General features: G+C 39.7%; 1 protein-coding gene across 1 annotated transcript in view; it reads left to right on the forward strand.

The window, feature by feature from the left end:
* The first annotated feature begins 6804 nt into the window (after positions 1–6804).
* The window catches only part of LOC134819615 (uncharacterized), a 43956-nt gene continuing 29638 nt past the window's right edge, over positions 6805–21122 (forward strand). Inside the window, exons 1-14 of the mRNA XM_063829634.1 lie at positions 6805–6916; positions 7069–7212; positions 7388–7595; positions 7818–7894; positions 10142–10273; positions 10499–10595; positions 10852–10950; positions 11149–11288; positions 12268–12369; positions 12527–12627; positions 13401–13519; positions 13809–13922; positions 14350–14549; positions 20121–20258. Of these exons, the coding sequence (XP_063685704.1) occupies positions 6836–6916; positions 7069–7212; positions 7388–7595; positions 7818–7894; positions 10142–10273; positions 10499–10595; positions 10852–10950; positions 11149–11288; positions 12268–12369; positions 12527–12627; positions 13401–13519; positions 13809–13922; positions 14350–14549; positions 20121–20258 (1752 nt within the window). The 5' untranslated portion in view covers positions 6805–6835. The remainder of the gene's footprint in view (positions 6917–7068; positions 7213–7387; positions 7596–7817; positions 7895–10141; positions 10274–10498; positions 10596–10851; positions 10951–11148; positions 11289–12267; positions 12370–12526; positions 12628–13400; positions 13520–13808; positions 13923–14349; positions 14550–20120; positions 20259–21122) is intronic.

Genomic DNA, 21122 nt, shown 5'->3' on the forward strand with positions numbered 1-21122 from the left:
CTACTAAATCGCTCGCCCAAATTTTAAGAAAATTCTTGTGAAAAGGCGCCCTTTGGGCATGAAAGTGATCTAAATCGGTGTATTTTTGGACGCTGATTCCGAATCACCCCCCATGACGTAGGGTTAAAATGCTTCCCTGGAGAGTTATGGGCAAAAAACCATTTTGGTCACGTGACAGGCTAGTAAAATACGAATTTGATTGTTTAGGACTCGGGTTAGGGTTAGGGTTGTGGTAAGGGTTATGGTTAGCTTCGAGGTTATGGTTAGGGTTAGGGTTGGGATTAGGGTATATGTAAAACCGTTTTGTATGGCTGCAAAACCATAGAAACCAAAGTCACGTGAAATTTTTGGGCGAGCGAATTAGTAAAAGCCCACTGGGTAGTGGTAGGAGGTGCACCATAAAAATAAACTTGCTCGGATTTTAAAAATTTTTGTACCATTGTTTTCTAGAGACTGTGAGAATTTTCACAATACCAAATTTGTCATACCTTTTTGGAAAGATCGGTGAGTTTCGCCTAGGTGCCATAATTGATGGTGCGCGGCTTTTGGAGCAAAATTAGCTGTAAAAGTCGCGTAATTTGACCAAATTTGACCAAATTCGTTGATTTTTGTCGTATTATTTGGATATATCTTCAGTTCCTTGAATGAGATCATTCTGAAAATTGGCGACGACCTTCCAATAGGGCTTTCACAACTGTCCGAAAAATTTGGTGGATATCGGAGTTGATATAGTGATCAAAATGGTGCAAAATACGCTGCTTTTAGCTGTAACATAATGTTTAATGGTTGGATATGCTTTAAACTTTTCGGACACCTTCTTTGTAAGTCTATGAGTAAGCTTACCAATTTTTGTTGCAATCGGAGGTCGGGAAGGATACTTAATATCTATTTGTTTGAAGAAAATTGTGCTGGCCGAAATTAGCGCTAAAAAACCATCCACCAGTCGGCACGCGCGGCTCACTGTCGATGTTGACCATTGTTAATGGTCTGGCCCGGCGCGCGCTACTTCGTAGCACTTGCCGTCGGGCCAGAGAAGAAAGCGGCGCGCGCTACTTCGAAGAAATTTAGACGAGTAACATCCGTCAATGTCGATGGCGCACTACCTAGTAGTGGGTCAGTCCTTTTGCTTTCTGTTCCACTCCATCCACAAATACAGCTACAGTCATCACATTGTCCATGTCCGGTTTCACTAATTCACTCGCCATGGATTATTTAACGGGTGATACTCGTAAAATATTTGATTCATATACAGCTAGGACCGTCGACGAGTCCAACTCGGCGCGCGTCCTGGTAGGTTGTAAACCTACAATGGATTATGGGAAAAGCGCGCTATTTTGTATTTCGCGCGCATTGGATATAAAGATGCATGACCAATGATATTGCAGTGTTTAAGTCACGTGCACGTGATATAGCTGATGAAAAACTGAAAACAATTCGATATTGTTTTATTATACTGCTTATATTTTACTCTTACTGGGTCGCGCTCAGCCTGTCATTCCGCCGAATCTTTATGTTTATGAACATAATAGCCTGAGGTCCCAAAGTAAATTTTACCCTTGACCAACAAGATCTATAAAACCTTTTATAAAACCTACACAGTCGCTTCACTGTAGAGTTTCGATCGTTGTCATGTGCGCGGCTCCCCCTGTATCGTCGACGATACAGGGGGAGCCGCGCACATGACAACGTGTAACAATGAACACGTTGGATAGTGATTCTGCGAACAGAATTAAATTATAATTTGATCCATAAATTGCGAGTCGTAGCCGGCCCCCAATTATTAATAATACATTTTGCTCTAGTATGAACACTAAAAAATAAAACTAAGTTTTTATTTGGGTTTGACTCGGATGATATAAAACGAGTCTAAATTTTTTCAAAGTATTGCTTGGCCTTCACCTAACTATGTCACATGTGCCACTGCGGGCGCGCTTGTTTCACATGAAGTAAAGACAGCGCCTGGCGCCAGGGCTCTGGATAGAGCAATGCTTGGCCCGTTGTTACGAAGTAGCGTGTGTCGGATTAATTCATTAACAATGGACAACCTTGTATCACGTGGTGACCCCCACGGTCGCTTCACGATACAGGGGGAGCCGCGCACTTCGTGCGCGGCGGGTCATAGAATCAAGAATGTATGACAAGGACAACCGACCCGAGGTCCCCAGGAAGATTTGAAATATGCTAAACAAGGTCTTATTCAATTACAACACTTAATCGCTTTTCCAGCAATTTGTCAACAGATTAGTGGACCTTATAGCCAGAGCCCAGAAATAAAGAGGAAGGAGAGGTATTTTGTCATAAGTTGTATGACCCGCCGCGCAACAAGGGCGCGGCTCACCCTGTATCGTCGAAGTGGGGGTCACCACGTGATACAAGATGCAAGAGGTATTGTGATGTGGTAAGGTATGTAAGAACGAGGATAAGACTAGATTTGCAATGCTAAGAATAACACTTATTGATATATGTGGGTACAGAGGAAAGAAGATGGACAGCAAACATGAGACCCCTCTATCAGAAGTCTCATGCAACATCATCCCTGCAGCTGCCCTATGATGGAGTAAAATTATGTTTTTCAAAATTTTGTGTACATATTTGATTGTTTCAAGTTCAAAAATATTGGTTACAATGGCAAATGGACCATTTCCGTTTCCTATGTATTGTGCTCTGCCAATTGCATCACTTCGTTTAATTGAATGTATATATTGTTTGAATGACCTTTTCATTTCGGCAATTATCAATTAATTCATAAGATTTATAAAATTTTCTATTTATAAAATGTTTAGCTATACTAGACGCAGGGAGACTACAGTGCAAAGAAACTGCTGCAAACTGCTGCTAACTGCTGCTAACTGCTGCTGTCGCGTGCGCGCCATTTGCAGCAGTTAGCAGCAGTTGCGTGTGGGTGCGCTGCGCAGTTAAGACACGCATAAACCTGCTGCTAACTGCTGCTGACTAGCAGCAGTAACAGCAGTTAGCAGCAGTTTCTTTGGGGGGGGGGGGGGGGGGGGGGCAGAGTTGAAGTCCATGCTGTATTGTTGGGAGCATATTGCATCTTTAGGAGTTCCTTTTTAGGAAGATTTTATAGGAGTACTATGGTGCTCCAGATCTTGGGAAATCTTGATATAAAATCTCTAGATTGGAATTAAGCAACGAGGGGGGGGGGGGGGGGGGTAGGGGTAATGGATATTATGCCTTTACTACAATCAATTTATTATAGTAAAATGGAATCTTACCTTCTTTCTTCTTCCTTTCTCCTCACTCTTCTACGTTTTCGTCCTCTACGACTTCGTTATCATTGTCCACTTCATTGTCTTCATTGTTGTTAGTGTCACGTACTAAATTGAGGTCCAGGTCGTCAACAGGGATCGCTTTATGATAGTACCGTCCTCGGTATCCTTTTACATGGATAAGTACGGTCTTAACCCATATAATACCAACAACTCTAAACGTTCGAATTTTTTGGCGAAATTTTGTTTCCTAAGCACTGAGGTACCAACTCCGACGGTGCAATAATTATTTTGAAAAAATTTATATTTTTTATAGCTTTTTCGACCCGTACTTTTAAAAGTTCATTGTTGGAGCTTGCTTTTTTGGAACATTGCATCGTACTTTTAAAAGTACATCATATTTGAATGATGTACTTTTAAAAGTACGGGTTTAATAAATAATGTACTTTTAAAAGTACGGGTTTAATGAATAGTGTACTTCTGGAGGTACGTTAGTTAATTAAACAGAAACTCAGGGTCAGATAATAAAACTAAAAGCCCTTGTCAGAATCGCTGAATAAAATTTAAACAATACATACAAAATTTAAGTGGTACACTAAACAAATCATGATGGTGGGAACAGCTATATACTTATAAACTACTATCATAATTCCATTTACCAATTTACTAGAATTTTACGAAAATTTTCGGGTTTTGTGCTTTTTACTCTAACTGATGATAAGGCTAAGGATAAACAAAGCACGCAAAGTGCAACGTCACACACTTCACACTTAGCCAGACGCTTTTCACAACTTAAAGAATACCGAAAATGGTGAGAATGAGAAGAGAGTAGCAGAGGCTGAGACAATTCTAGAGGAACAGAAGAAAGTAGCAGAAGCTGAGAGAGTTCTAGAGTAACAGAAGAGAGTAGCAGAAGCTGAGAGAGTTCTAGAGGAGCAGGAGAAAGTAGCAGAAGCTGAGCGTATTCTAGAGGAACAGAAGAGAGTAGCAGAAGCTGAGCGTATTCTAGAGGAACAGAAGAGAGTAGCAGAAGCTGAGCGTATTCTAGAGGAACAGAAGAGAGTAGCAGAAGCTGAGAAAGTTCTAGAGGAGCAGGAGAAGGTAGCAGAAGCTGAGCGTATTCTAGAGGAGCAGAAGATAGTAGCAGAAGCTGAGCGTATTCTAGAGGAGCAGAAGATAGTAGCAGAAGCTGAGAGAGTTCTAGAGGAGCAGGAGAAGGTAGCAGAAGCTGAGAGAGTTCTATAGGAACAGAAGAGAGTAGCAGAAGCTGAGCGAGTTCTAGAGGAGCAGGAGAAGGTAGCAGAAGCTGAGCGTATTCTAGAGGAACAGAAGAGAGTAGCAGAAGCTGAGCGAGTTCTGGAGGAACAGAAGAGAGTAGCAGAAGCTGAGCGAGTTCTAGAGGAACAGAAGAGAGTAGCAGAAGCTGAGCGTATTCTAGAGGAACAGAAGAGAGTAGCAGAAGCTGAGAGAGTTCTAGAGGAGCAGGAGAAGGTAGCAGAAGCTGAGCGTATTCTAGAGGAACAGAAGAGAGTAGCAGAAGCTGAGAGAGTTCTAGAGGAACAGAAGAAGGTAGCAGAAGCTGAGAGAGTTCTAGAGGAGCAGGAGAAGGTAGCAGAAGCTGAGCGTATTCTAGAGGAACAGAAGAGAGTAGCAGAAGCTGAGAGAGTTCTAGAGGAACAGAAGAGAGTAGCAGAAGCTGAGCGTATTCTAGAGGAACAGAAGAGAGTAGCAGAAGCTGAGAGGGTTCTAGAGGAACAGAAGAGAGTAGCAGAAGCTGAGCGTATTCTAGAGGAACAGAAGAGAGTAGCAGAAGCTGAGAGAGTTCTAGAGGAACAGAAGAGAGTAGCAGAAGCTGAGCGTATTCTAGAGGAACAGAAGAGAGTAGCAGAAGCTGAGAGGGTTCTAGAGGAACAGAAGAGAGTAGCAGAAGCTGAGCGTATTCTAGAGGAACAGAAGAGAGTAGCAGAAGCTGAGAGAGTTCTAGAGGAGCAGGAGAAGGTAGCAGAAGCTGAGCGTATTCTAGAGGAGCAGAAGAGAGTAGCAGAAGCTGAGAGAGTTCTAGAGGAGCAGAAGAGAGTAGCAGAAGCTGAGAGTGTTCTAGAGGAGCAGAAGAGAGGAGCAGAAGCTGAGAGAGTTCTAGAGGAGCAGAAGAGAGTAGCAGAAGCTGAGAGAGTTCTAGAAGAGCAGGAGAAGGTAGCAGAAGCTGAGGGGGGGGGGGGGGGGGGATCAGGTACCAAGTGCTGTACGTGACGTCGACTAAGTGCAACTTTGGAATTTACAAAAAAGACCCACCCACCCCCTTCGCGGTACTAACTTTTTTTTTTCGGATAATATTTAGGACACCCACCCTTTTTGCGGTACTAACTGTTGAGTAATCACGGTACTGACGTCTGACTGTGTTTTGGTATACAAAATAAGATACCCACCCATAAATTGCTTTAAACAGCTCATTAAACATTGGGAATGGACAAAGTATACCCACTATTTAATAGGGGTTTTGTTTTCAATGCAGTCGAATTAAATAAAAAGTTACAAAAAAAGGAAACAAAATAAAAAAACCCAAAAAAAAGGAAAAAAACCTCAAAACCAAATAAAATATGACCCACCCCCCGCATTAAGTAAGAGTATACTGAAGGCCGCTCTGGAAGACGTGGAATAACCGGGTGAAAACGTGGATCCTTCAAGATCGACTAAATCCCAGAAGTCACAACAGAAAGTTTCTGTTGTGACTTCCGTTCTGATTCAGAACAATTTACCTGCCATTACAGTCTTACCGACATTAATCATGCCAGCACACATTGTGTAGTCTATATAGATTATAAACCTGTACTTTTAAAAGTACATTTTTCGTGAAACCTGTCCTTTTAAAAGTACAATATTCGAAGATAATGCACTTTTAAAAGTACGTACTTTTAAAAGTACATCATTGTCTAGAATGATGTACTTTTAAAAGTACACCCAATTAACATCTCAATTAGAGGCAATTTATGATTTTTATGTCGCCCCACATTATTGCCTATTTATTGCACAATCGTTTAGGCAATATTAAAAAACCAAATTTGGGATCCATCAAAGTTGGAGAATTGGCTGGTGGTACCGAGAATTTACCATTTTTCAAAGTACCATTTTTGACCACCTTTGCCAACATCCTATAAATTTCTTGCTTTTTTAGACCATCTGGCCAGGGTGTTGAAATCATCAGCAGACTTTTTCTTACCTAATGCAAAAAACTGTATCAAAAAATATTTGTCACGAGACAAGTTAGGTCACTGTTTATGAACCGTACTTTTAAAAGTACCGTGGAAGAATATGGGTTAAGCAAATCAAACCCCAAACGACATCTGAGATTTGCCATATTGAGGCCTAACACGCAATTTTACACCACTGCTTACTACATGCCTTGCTCCAGACCAATCTGACAGGGGGTGATCAGATGATTTGTTTCATGTCAGGACCTTCCAGGAAACTAGTATTTGCCTGGAGACATCTTTTCGATGAACAGGCATTTACCTGTTGCCAATGTCATAATTTGCATGAAATAGTAATGATTTGAAAATCTTTAAATCTCATCATAACAATATTATACAGTCGAATGTAAAAAAGCAAGAATGATTAGAGGACTCAGGAACTTACATCATGCCAAGAACCTTCAACAGATATCTGTATCTTTCAAGTACTTTTCAGCTAAGGTAAACATTACGATACAACATGAACATGTTTAATGTTTTACACAGGCTGTTCTATATAATTGTCATCAATCAATGTGATTAAATATGTTACATCAAACTCTAACGATGCTATATAACAGTACTGACACTGAATAGTATCATACTTCATTCAGACAGAGGGGAGGAAGATTTCAAAGTTGCTGATAGCAAATAGAGGAGAGATTGCGATACGAGTGACCAGAGCTGCACATGAGCTTTCTCTAAAGTCTGTTGCCATTTATGGCACCGAGGACAGATATTCTATGCATAGAGCTGGGGTTAGCTCATCACTTTCTTGTATAATTCCTTTACCTCACATATCTTAATCAATATTTTTATCATTCCATTAATCCAATACTATCTCACTATATAATTCATTTGCTTTCATTCCATATTATGGTTGTTAATTATGAAATCGTATCAATAATTAACACTACGATTTTTTGACTACAGGCAACAGAGTCGTACGAGATCCCGGGATATAAAGATAGTCCGGTGAGAGCATACCTTGACCAGGATGCTATTATAAAGATAGCCCTTCAAGCTGGAGCTGAGGCGATACATCCTGGTTATGGGTTTCTATCAGAAAATGCTGAATTTATTAAAAAGTGTGAGGACAGTGGGATTATATTTGTGGGACCGCCTTCTCATGTGGTGCAAGGTATGTTGCTTTGTTGGCACTATTTGTAAGGGAATCAAGTCTTGTGTCATCAACTTATTGATTAGCTGATAAAACCGATGAATAAGTTGGTACTAAATTGGTGGTACTAAATTTTTATAGAAAACCGACAGGATGAAAGATGTTTAGAATTCTCTAGATGTCTATGATTATTAAGACTACATTTCAATGTTCATGGTTTTGTGACAGAACTGTTTTATGCAGGTTTGGGAGACAAGACTGCTGCACGTGACACAGCAATAGCTGCGGGACTTCCGGTCATTCCTGGATCTGATAACACGGTTAGCTCCCTGTTACTACAGTATATTTCTGATCGACTTATCGAGCTTATAAGAAACGAAATTTTAATAATTTTAAAACCTTACCAGATTTTAATCCAATACTATGATATCATAGTGAAATTAAACTATTAGTTTATGGTCCATACAGGTGGCAAATCAACCTTTAGTACGGACGTTGTGAGTAGTGAAAGTAATATATAGTTTATTAGGTTCCTATTGGGTAAATTATTTGAAGAAACTGTGAAAATTTCGGATAAGGCAAGAGGTAAGAAACATAAAACTATTATCTGCTTCTTGATCTATTTAATTTAATTCTATTTCAAACAAAGAGAAACACTCACTTGGCGGGCAAACGATCCGTTTCATGATATTATATAGAAAACAATACCAATTGCACTGAGGATTGGTATTGTTTTCTACATAATATCATATAATATAACGGATCGTTTGCCCGCCAATTTGAGTCATTCTGTTTGTTTGAAATATAATGCTCCTGCTTGATTGCAGTTGAGCATTCTTTAGGAAACCAAGCAACAACTTATCATTAATTTAATTCTATATAGATACATAAGGTGAAGCTCATTCAAGTTTCTCGCTTTAGATAATTTGTAAAATTTGATTACAAACACTTCCAAAAATTATTATTATTTAATTAAAGAATTTAACAAATATTCTAATTCCCGCTAACTCCCACTAATAACTAAGTGTTTGAAAAAGGAAGTCCCTCTCTACACAGGCACGTATCTGCAGTACACAGTCGTTTTGATTTTGTGGTCTTTGGTCCAAATCCAGGATGCTTCCCTTGAGATATCTCCTACAAAACCTCTCCAGGGTTTAACTCCGTCGTGTTTTCTTATCATATCTCCTTCTTCCCAAGCCTCAAAATCAACTTCAAATCCAGGTTTTGCCCAGTCTTCTTCTTCCTCTTGAGTACATAACCACGTGTCGTCAGTTAACACTACAATCTCTCCGCTCTCATCATGTAGTGAAGCAAGGATTCCGGCGACTACTCCATTGTCAACACATTTGATACCAATAACTTCAAAGTTGGACGGGACAGGAATTTTAGATTCTTTATGCCACTGGGTCAGTCCTTCTGCTTTCTGTTCCACACCATCCACAAATACAGTCATCAAATTGTCACACGTAGCTCTGAGGGTGTAGGTTTGCACCTGCACATGCACTGGTTCGTAGCGACAGTAAACAGTTGTTCGGATCTTGTGGTCTTTGGTCCAGATCCAATTTGCGTTCCTAGAGATTTGCCCTATGAACGTCCAAGGACTAGCCCCATGCTTACCAATGACGTCTCCTTCCTCCCATACTACAGAATCAGAAGCAAATCCAGGTTCTACCCACCCTTTCTCTGCCTCTTGTGTACAGGTCCAGGACTCGTCTGTGACCAATATCTCGTCTCCTGCTTCATCGTGTACAGAAGCTAGGATTCCGGGGATTACTCCTACGTCTACACATTTGATACCAATTACTTTAAAGTTGGACGGGACAGGGATTTTAGATTCTTTATGCCACTGGGTCAGTCCTTCTGCTTTCTGTTCCACTCCATCCACAAATACAGTCATCAAATTGTCACACGTAGCTCTCAGAGTATAGGTCTCATCGCTTGCTGCCAGAAGTGCAATAGCTGCCAAAGAAAAGAGTACTAGCCACGTCATCATTACCAAGTGAGGAGGATCAAGAAATAAGATGAGGATTTTACTGAAGTGTTTATAAGAGAATCAATAGATATACTTCCAGAAGAGTAATCTATTTTCAGGCCTAGCCACTGACCAGATGGTTGGTAAGTTGTCAGTGCTTCAGTGTGATTGTATTAACTTCAAAGTAAATGATCAAAGCGGTCTATCATTGGGAAACTCGAGGATAATTACTGTAATGTTAATTTCCGGGGATTTGTAAAGAAGGCTAATGAAATTGATTGCTAGGTGTGGCAGTAAAGTATGATGTTTTTGCCTTTGAAGAAGTGGTTTTATTGTATAACATATGGTGAGTTAAGATCGATTGATCCATAAGTGAGCTCCGCCAAACAACTGTTACTCAACCCCTGGAAGGGTGTCAGACCGAGGCTATGTGTTTTAGAAGTGTTTAGAGTTTCTGAGTGCTCAATGTTTGTTTGTCAGAACAATAACATCAAACATTTATAAACTGTTGGAATATATAAAATTATTTCGAATTGAGATTGTTTTGAATAAAATTGTTTCATATAAATTATAAAAGAAACAATTTCCATTTCAGGTGACGTTGTCAGAAGGCCGGGAGTTTGCAGAGAAGTATGGGTTACCTGTCATGTTGAAAGCAGTACACGGTGGAGGTGGCAGGGGTATGAGGGTTGTCAAGGAAATGTCTCAATTTAATGACAGTTTTCAGGTATCATTCACTTCAGACATTGTTCCGATCTTTTCAAATCTTTTAAGCTTTAACTTTCGATTTACCAATAGATTTGATCCATGGAAGGAGTTCATACAACTACAGCCAAATTGCCACAAATTTATGACACTTAAGGTACGGTTACCATAGTTTCTTCAACATCTAACAACTGTTGCTATAGTAACGGTTACTCTGATTTTTATTGAAAGAAGGCGTTATTACCAGGCGTGTGTGAGAGAAGCTGAGCAAGCATTTGGTAACGGAGACATGTTCATTGAGAAGTTCCTGGATAGACCCAGACATATAGAGGTTCAAATACTGGGTATGTTTTTAACTTTCTTACAGTCATCATAGTTATCACACACTACACAGCCATAGTTACTAAGTTACTAGTCAATCGAAATTCGGGCCGATTGTCTCTCTCGAATAGCTTTTCGCCCCAACTGTGCCCCAGGAAATTCAATTTTGTGCCCCAAGTGTACCCCAAGTGTTCCTAGCTTTATTACCAAATTGCCTAACGGACGTTGTTCATCAACTGGAGACTCTATCATGTTTTGAAAACCGGTTGTAATATCCAGGTGACAAACACGGCAACATAATACATTTGTTCGAGAGGGACTGTTCAGTGCAGAGACGACATCAGAAGGTTGTAGAGATTGCTCCCTCTGTTAATCTTGGTACGTCTTTTCTATCCTCTAAATTCTAGTAGATAGTTCTTATCTCCTTTTACTTAGAATTTTATCATTTACTATGTTAAAGATACAGACTTGATTACTAGTAAGTGTACCTGTTTGGTAAGTAGAGGCATATCTGGCTCATAGCCAATGCCCAAATATGGTATACTACATATTATCTCACCAGAGTCCCACTAACAGATCCAGTGCTAAGAGAAAAGATGCTGAGTGACGCGGTGAAGCTGGCAGAACATATCGGGTATATAAACGCGGGTACTGTGGAGTTTCTAGTAGATAACATTGGTAACCACTATTTCATGGAGGTGAACCCTCGTATTCAGGTTAGATTTTTAGATTATTTTTGTAGCTTATTATCATAATTCAATATTGTTTTAGTTTAAGAGAACACTTGGTAATCACCATTTGAGCTGGTGCTTGTTTGTCTGGCACGACTTTTATTTAAGGGATCTTTCAAAATATCTTGTCCAAAAAAAGTGAGACTTTATAGTGTATGTCCAAATATTTATTGATCAACAATCATTACAGATATATTTGTAAGAAGTACTAGCACTATAATTTCACTTTGCTCCAATAAGTTTGCTCTTAAATTCAGATTTTATTAGCACCGTTAGACCAAGATTAAAGGTATCCAAACCACGTACCAGAAGAGGAACTTTGATATCTTTCAAATCTCAAACGAACACGTACACTAGACGGAGGTTCTAAGATTAAATATTCACGTTTGGGAGGTGTTATCTTTATTCCATTATTCAATATGTAGGTTATTTTTATTTCACCCCGTGTTCAAAGTTATTGTAGCCGGTGTTATACTAATGGTAAAGGAATGGAGTCAGAATTAAGTTTAGACCAGCGTGACAGATTCATACGTAAAACTGTGAAATGTTATATATATCTTACTATATATATAAAGCGAGAAGATATATATGTGTTTATCCGTACCATTTTACTGACACCACGGCATCAACTTTAACACGAATTTCCGCAAAAAACCGTAAAAGATATAAAACTTAAACTTTTTTGACTGAGTCAGATGCTTTAATGGCCTTCAAATCAGCATGAAAAAATAAAAAATAAATATTATATACATAATGTAACATAATGTACATATAATATGTAATAAAACACCTTCGACTAAATTCATCAAATAGTCCAAATATTGCTGTAGTATTACCGTGGACAATAAATATGTTTGATCTTCGAGTTTTTAAGTATAAGAGTTCTGTATTACCGCGAGAGAACCGCATCTTATTTCACCTAGTACTTCACACGAAGTATTTCACTCTTGTAACACTACTTCAGGTTGAACACACTGTAACAGAGGAGGTGACAGGTGTAGATATCGTATGTTCCCAGCTTGAAGTTGCTATGGGAACGTCTCTACCTGAACTTGGTCTTTCTCAGGTCAGATTCTAGAACTTTTATAATATAGTAACCATGGTAACTTTGTATGTTCAATTATTAGATTCCGGATCAGAACTTACAAACATATCTGAATGTAATTTTACTTTCGCTGTATTTCCCCGAGGCAATGTGATAGATAACTGCAGTACATTTGCAGGACAAAGTAGAATGTGTAGGCTCGTCTATTCAATGTAGGATAACGACAGAGGATCCAGAGAACGGGTTTATCCCTGACAATGGCCGAATAATCACCTATCGGTAAATATGACTCTATGATAATATTTTTCTCAACTATTAAACTTTGTTTATATATCTTGTCGCCTCTTACAACTAAATTGATTCGTGAAACAAGTAAAAAACGCTATGCCTTCTTGCTGACAAAACTATGCCTTCTTGCCGCCATCACAACATAACACTATCCGGATATTACTTATACATAATATGTATTATAATTCATATCCTATATATCGTAACCGGGTGTTACACAACATACCACCTTATACATACCTAATACCTACTTACTATATACCTAATACATACCTACTACATACCTAATACATACCTAATACATACCTAATACATACCTAATACATACCTAATACATACCTAATACATACCTAATACATACCTAATACATACCTAATACATACCTAATACATACCTAATACATACTTTATATATACCTAATACAGTACATACTATATACCTAATACATACCTAATACATACCTAATACATACCTAATACATACCTAATACATACCTAATACATACCTAATACATACATACTATATACCTAATACATACCTAATACGTACCTAATACATACCTAATACATACATACTATATACCTAATACATACCTAATACGTACCTAATACATACCTAATACATACCTAATACATACTTTATATATACCTAATACATACCTATTACCTAATACATACCTAATACATACCTAATACATACCTAATACATACCTAATACATACCTAATACATAACTTACATAACACCTAACTAATAATACCTGCAGGAGTCCAGGCGGGTACGGAGTGAGACTAGACAGAGGGAGTGGGTACAGTGGATCTGTTATCACACCCTACTACGATTCTCTGCTCGCTAAGTGTATCACTACTTCCTCCTCATTTGACAGTTAGTTATGTTCTTGTTTGATTGAAGTTAAAAGAAGATAAAAAAGGGCAGGTTAAGCTTTTACCAGGGAATAAGGATATTTGATATGTTTCTTGGCCGATGAAGCATATCAAACGCTACCTTTTTTCAGTACTGAAGCTCGGTTATAAAATGCTATAAGCTGTATCCCTCCACTAGGCTATAATTTCAATTTCCCTAGGGTATTTTTTGTAAGGTTTTTCGAAAACGACGTACTTAATAAGGCAGTTATTGTAGGAGTTCTACCTTTAACAATGTTTCACTCTATCAGGAGCTGTTGCCAAGATGGTACAGGCCCTGTCAGATTTCAGAGTGAGAGGTGTAAAGACTAACATTGCATTCTTGGAGCGAGTAATGCATCACCCTGACTTCATATCTGGAAACAGTCAGTTTGTTTATTTGTTTATTTGTTAATTCTATAGATACGATAGATATTTTCCTGATGGGCTTATCAGTGGCGTAACGTTGCCTGTTGGCGCCCCCTGCCGAAAAAGCGCCCCCCTGTTGGCGCCCCCTCCCCTTTTGGTGCCCCTCCCTAAAATTGAACAAAATAGGTGATTTTAGAGAATACGCCGGTAAAATCTCTAAAAAAGTGTGTATCTAGAGCAAAACGCGCAGTTTTGCTAGTACTTTAGTTAAGTTTTCGAAATTGTCCCACATTCAAACGACGATTTGGCGCCCCCCTAAGACGGCGCCCCCCTGCACAGCGGGGTCAGCAGGGCCTTTCGTTACGCCACTGGGGCTTATCTATCTATTTTACAACAACTTGTTGCCCGAGAATTAAGTAAATCTAACCTTATCCATTCCTTCAGTCGACACCTCGTTTATCGAGAAAGAGAGCGACTACTTGCTCGCTCCCTGGGACGACAAGTCAGGAATGTTAAACACCTTGAGATACCTGAGTGAGGTAATGGTGAACGGCACTGACATTCCGGGTCTCCAAGGAAAACCAGGAGCAAACCCAATACCTTTAGCTCCTGTGGAGGAGGTGTATCAGAGGGGGTACAAACAGGTGCGAAATAGGGTTGCCATTATCGGTACAAAATTTTTTATCGCGATAATCGATAATTTTTTCAAAATTATCGCGATAATATCGGTTATCGGCGATAAATTTGGCAATATAATTGAAGTAATATTTATATGCACTCTGCATACTTGAATTATGCTCATATGCTATGTTACATCTTGTGCTGATTGCTTTGTTAAAGAATCAGTTGCAATATTGCCCTTTTATTTAACAAGCCCAAATTTCATAGACAAAATATGTTATTGCTTTTAGCAAACAATTTTTAAAAAGAAATCAGCACATGCACGACGTATTTCTTTGATAGTGTCAGTTTCCTGCCTGTTAGCAGTGAACAGACCTATCTCCCGAGCAAGGGTATCTGTCCTTGCTACCGTAGTCAAATCACTGCCCTAATGTAGGTCTGATAATTCTTTTGTCAGCGGGATAGGATTGGAATCTGGTATCTGAAATTGTGGGAGTCGCCTGTGAGTCCTGAGGAACAATCGTCGAACTACATGCGAAGCTCAATCGCTGTTTGTCTCTTTCTGCTTAAACAACCGCTGGTGCAGAGACTTAGAGTTACGTATCAAGGTTGACTTTGTGATAACTCTGTATTCTTGTCCTACATCTTCATCTAGAATACCGGGGTCCGAGTAGAACTTTACCAGCGATACGAAGTGAAGGCCCTTTCTCTTGGCATATCGTGTACGTAGCCTATCGAGAAGGGTTCGAGAAAGTGGCGAGTCTATCTCAGATCTCTTCTAGCTTGCTGTCAATAAACTAAATAATCACTTCTGCTTGAGCGAGCATGCTGTCTCTTTTACACAAAAACTCAGTTACAATCTTGAACGGTGCGAGAGTCTTGGTAATGTCTTTTAAAGCTAACTCAGTCTCTTCTACATCCAGTTTTAGATTGCCTAGCTCCAAGTCATCTAAAATTCCGTGCACTGCATCAGTTATCCGGTCATATCTCTCCAACATACTGCACAGCGAGCTCCAACGGGTTTAGTAGTCTCGTTGCAGTCTGCAAGTACCTTTTCGTGCTTCAACAAACAACAATAACGAGGTCTACAACCTCCAAGTAGACTGCAAATTATGCTAGCACTGGGTTTTAACTTTACAAACAGAGAAATGGATTCGAAAAATATGTTAAATGTTGGCCATCTTACCCTAATAAAAATTTGTTGATTATCGCGATAATTCTCGAAAATTATCGCGATAATCGATAACGATTTTTGGGAAATTATCGCCGATAATTATCGGCCGATAATATCGGTTGGCAACCCTAGTGCGAAACATGTCCTCTAAATTCGGGCTTATTGTGCGGACATTTAATCTGTGATTTTACATGTATCTCTATATGGAATAATAATCCTTACAACGGTTTCTACAGATTACAGACTGCACATTTCTGTGCTGCATGTCATCTTGCGATGTACATTGTATGTGTATTTCTCGAGCTTGATTAATTACCAGGTTGTAGTGTTGGCAGCTAGGAATCCGGCAATAATGATTACAAAATATGCTTGGCTTATTTTTAATTTTACAAGAATCGCTTTGGATAGAATGAGGCTTTAGCTGACTACAATTGATTAAAAGTAGAGTAGAGCAGTTTTGAACAGCTATATAAGATAAGTGTAGAGTTTAACCTGTACTCTATCAGGTGTTAAATAAGAGTAGAGTTTAAGCCCGTACTCTATCAGGTGCTAGATAAGTGTAGAGTTTGACCCGTACACTATCAGGTGCTAGATAAGTGTAGAGTTTGACCCGTACTCTATCAGGTGCTAGATAAGTGTAGAGTTTAAGCCCTTACTCTATCAGGTGCTAGATAAGAGTAGAGTTTAAGCCCGTACTCTATCAGGTGCTAGATAAGTGTAGAGTTTAACCCGTACTCTATCAGGTGCTAGATAAGTGTAGAGTTTGACTCGTACTCTATCAGGTGCTAGATAAGTGTAGAGTTTGACCCGTACTCTATCAGGTGCTAGATAAGTGTAGAGTTTGACCCGTACTCTATCAGGTGCTAGATAAGTGTAGAGTTTGACCCGTACTCTATCAGGTGCTAGATAAGTGTAGAGTTTGACCCGTACTTTATCAGTTGCTAGATAAGTGTAGAGTTTGACCCGTACTCTATCAGGTGCTAGATAAATGTAGAGTTTAACCCGTACTCTATCAGGTGCTAGATAAGTGTAGAGTTTGACCCGTACTCTATCAGGTGCTAGATAAGTGTAGAGTTTAACCCGTACTCTATCAGGTGCTAGATAAGTGTAGAGTTTGACTCGTACTCTATCAGGTGCTAGATAAGTGTAGAGTTTGACCCGTACTCTATCAGGTGCTAGATAAGAGTAGAGTTTAAGCCCGTACTCTATCAGGTGCTAGATAAGTGTAGAGTTTGACCCGTACTCTATCAGGTGCTAGATAAGAGTAGAGTTTGACCCGTACTCTATCAGGTGCTAGATAAGAGTAGAGTTTGACCCGTACTCTATCAGGTGCTAGATAAGTGTAGAGTTTGACCCGTACTCTACCAGGTGCTAGATAAGGGTAGAGTTTAAGCCCGTACTCTATCAGGTGCTAGATAAGTGTAGAGTTTGACCCGTACTCTATCAGGTGCTAGATAAGAGTAGAGTTTGACCCGTACTCTATCAGGTGCTAGATAAGTGTAGAGTTTAACCCGTACTCTATCAGGTGCTAGATAAGTGTAGAGTTTGACTCGTACTCTATCAGGTGCTAGATAAGTGTAGAGTTTGACCCGTACTCTATCAGGTGCTAGATAGGTGTAGAGTTTGACCCGTACTCTATCAGGTGCTAGATAAGTGTAGAGTTTGACCCGTACTCTATCAGGTGCTAGATAAGAGTAGAGTTTAAGCCCGTACTCTATCAGGTGCTAGATAAGTGTAGAGTTTGACCCGTACTCTATCAGGTGCTAGATAAGAGTAGAGTTTGACCCGTACTCTATCAGGTGCTAGATAAGTGTAGAGTTTGACCCGTACTCTATCAGGTGCTAGATAAGAGTAGAGTTTAAGCCCGTACTCTATCAGGTGCTAGATAAGTGTAGAGTTTGACCCGTACTCTATCAGGTGCTAGATAAGTGTAGAGTTTGACCCGTACTCTATCAGGTGCTAGATAAGAGTAGAGTTTGACCCGTACTCTATCAGGTGCTAGATAAGAGTAGAGTTTGACCCGTACTCTATCAGGTGCTAGATAAGTGTAGAGTTTAACCCGTACTCTATCAGGTGCTAGATAAGTGTAGAGTTTGACTCGTACTCTATCAGGTGCTAGATAAGTGTAGAGTTTGACCCGTACTCTATCAGGTGCTAGATAGGTGTAGAGTTTGACCCGTACTCTATCAGGTGCTAGATAAGTGTAGAGTTTGACTCGTATTCTATCAGGTGCTAGATAAGTGTAGAGTTTGACCCGTACTCTATTAGGTGCTAGATAGGTGTAGAGTTTGACCCGTACTCTATCAGGTGCTACATAAGTGTAGAGTTTGACCCGTACTCTATCAGGTGCTAGATAAGTGTAGAGTTTGACCCGTACTCTATCAGGTGCTAGATAAGAGTAGAGTTTGACCCGTACTCTATCAGGTGCTAGATAAGAGTAGAGTTTGACCCGTACTCTATCAGGTGCTAGATAAGTGTAGAGTTTGACCCGTACTCTATCAGGTGCTAGATAAGAGTAGAGTTTAAGCCCGTACTCTATCAGGTGCTAGATAAGTGTAGAGTTTGACCCGTACTCTATCAGGTGCTAGATAAGAGTAGAGTTTGACCCGTACTCTATCAGGTGCTAGATGAGTGTAGAGTTTGACCCGTACTCTATCAGGTGCTAGATAGGTGTAGAGTTTGACCCGTACTCTATCAGGTGCTAGATAAGTGTAGAGTTTGACCCGTACTCTATCAGGTGCTAGATAAGTGTAGAGTTTGACCCGTACTCTATCAGGTGCTAGATAAGTGTAGAGTTTGACCCGTACTCTATCAGGTGCTAGATAAGAGTAGAGTTTAAGCCCGTACTCTATCAGGTGCTAGATAAGTGTAGAGTTTGACCCGTACTCTATCAGGTGCTAGATAAGAGTAGAGTTTGACCCGTACTCTATCAGGTGCTAGATAAGAGTAGAGTTTGACCCGTACTCTATCAGGTGCTAGATAAGTGTAGAGTTTGACCCGTACTCTACCAGGTGCTAGATAAGGGTAGAGTTTAAGCCCGTACTCTATCAGGTGCTAGATAAGTGTAGAGTTTGACCCGTACTCTATCAGGTGCTAGATAAGAGTAGAGTTTGACCCGTACTCTATCAGGTGCTAGATAAGTGTAGAGTTTAACCCGTACTCTATCAGGTGCTAGATAAGTGTAGAGTTTGACTCGTACTCTATCAGGTGCTAGATAAGTGTAGAGTTTGACCCGTACTCTATCAGGTGCTAGATAGGTGTAGAGTTTGACCCGTACTCTATCAGGTGATAGATAAGTGTAGAGTTTGACCCGTACTCTATCAGGTGCTAGATGAGTGTAGAGGTTGACCCGTACTCTATCAGGTGCTGGATAAGTGTAGAGTTTGACCCGTATTCTATCAGGTGCTAGATAAGAGTAGAGTTTGACCCGTACTCTATCAGCTGCTAGATAAGAGTAGAGTTTGACCCGTACTCTATCAGGTGCTAGATAAGTGTAGAGTTTGACCCGTACTCTATCAGGTGCTAGATAAGAGTAGAGTTTAAGCCCGTACTCTATCAGGTGCTAGATAAGTGTAGAGTTTGACCCGTACTCTATCAGGTGCTAGATAAGAGTAGAGTTTGACCCGTACTCTATCAGGTGCTAGATAAGAGTAGAGTTTAAGCCCGTACTCTATCAGGTGCTAGATAAGAGTAGAGTTTGACCCGTACTCTATCAGGTGCTAGATAAGAGTAGAGTTTGACCCGTACTCTATCAGGTGCTAGATAAGTGTAGAGTTTGACCCGTACTCTATCAGGTGCTAGATAAGAGTAGAGTTTAAGCCCGTACTCTATCAGGTGCTAGATAAGTGTAGAGTTTGACCCGTACTCTATCAGGTGCTAGATAAGAGTAGAGTTTGACCCGTACTCTATCAGGTGCTAGATAAATGTAGAGTTTAACCCGTACTCTATCAGGTGCTAGATAAGTGTAGAGTTTGACTCGTACTCTATCAGGTGCTAAATAAGTGTAGAGTTTGACCCGTACTCTATCAGGTGCTAGATAGGTGTAGAGTTTGACCCGTACTCTATTAGGTGCTAGATAAGTGTAGAGTTTGACTCGTACTCTATCAGGTGCTAAATAAGTGTAGAGTTTGACCCGTACTCTATCAGGTGCTAGATAGGTGTAGAGTTTGACCCGTACTCTATCAGGTGCTGGATAAGTGTAGAGTTTGACCCGTACTCTATCAGGTGCTAGATAAGTGTAGAGTTTGACCCGTACTCTATCAGGTGCTAGATAAGAGTAGAGTTTAAGCCCGTACTCTATCAGGTGCTAGATAAGTGTAGAGTTTGACCCGTACTCTACCAGGTGCTAGATAAGTGTAGAGTTTAACCCGTACTCTATCAGGTGCTAGATAAGTCTAGAGTTTGACCTGTACTCTATCAGGTGCTGGATGAAGGAGGACCGGACGCACTGGCTCGCGCAGTCCGACAGAAAAGCGGTCTGCTACTGACGGACACGACGTGGCGAGACGCGCATCAGAGTTCACTCATGACCCGCATGAGAACACACGACCTCTGCAAGGTTTGTTAGATTATTTATAAATAAACTATTTGTAAACAGTATAAACAGTGATAAGCAGGTGTAGAAGTTGAGAATAAGCTTCCGTGTAGAGGAATAATAATAGGAATAGCAGAGAATCAGAGAACATCCGAGAGTTTACTATACCAGCAAATTTCAAGAGATAAAAGCAACAGCGTAGAATTGAGAGTCAACTAGCAAATTTCAAAAAATAAAAATTATAGCGTAGAATTGGATAACTTTCGACATGCTATTTGCTACTACATGATCTCAATAATTAAAATGATTGGAGAATGGTCGAGAATGTACTACCAACGTAGCGGTATGGTTAATTTGTGATTTTCATTGACAAATGTGCCTTACAATGTAGTCAGGGTTATATTAAGTAATTTATCCTCGAATTAGCCTAATTATGCTGTTGTACTATAATTATAATGAAAACACTAATGCTTCAAAGTTCAATGGACCATTGGTGCTTTTATTAATTTATTATGAAACCAACAAATTATCATAAGATTTACAATCGTGTGATGTCGTCTTATGTGATATTTAATATTATCATACGATGCATGGTGTGATAGTGAATATTTATCTAAGAAGGTGGTTTGAAGTGCTGGTCCTTGTGCTGAAAGGTTACGTAGTACTCACTACTCAACCTACTCGACAGATAAAAGGCCGGTATTGGCAGTTCTACTATTAGAAGTATATACAGTTTTATCAATATTATAATCAGAATATATACAGTTTTATCAATATCATCCACTTTTCACTGGTATTTCTAATATGTTGACATAATTTTCTGATGAAGTTAGATGATTTAATCATGCTAGTGCCTTGAATCTGTAGAATGCTGATTGCTGGTTCGTA

Source organism: Bolinopsis microptera, chromosome 8 (genome assembly GCF_026151205.1).
Source record: "Bolinopsis microptera isolate Bmic1 chromosome 8, MBARI_Bmic_1.0, whole genome shotgun sequence".
Lineage (NCBI taxonomy): Eukaryota > Metazoa > Ctenophora > Tentaculata > Lobata > Bolinopsidae > Bolinopsis > Bolinopsis microptera.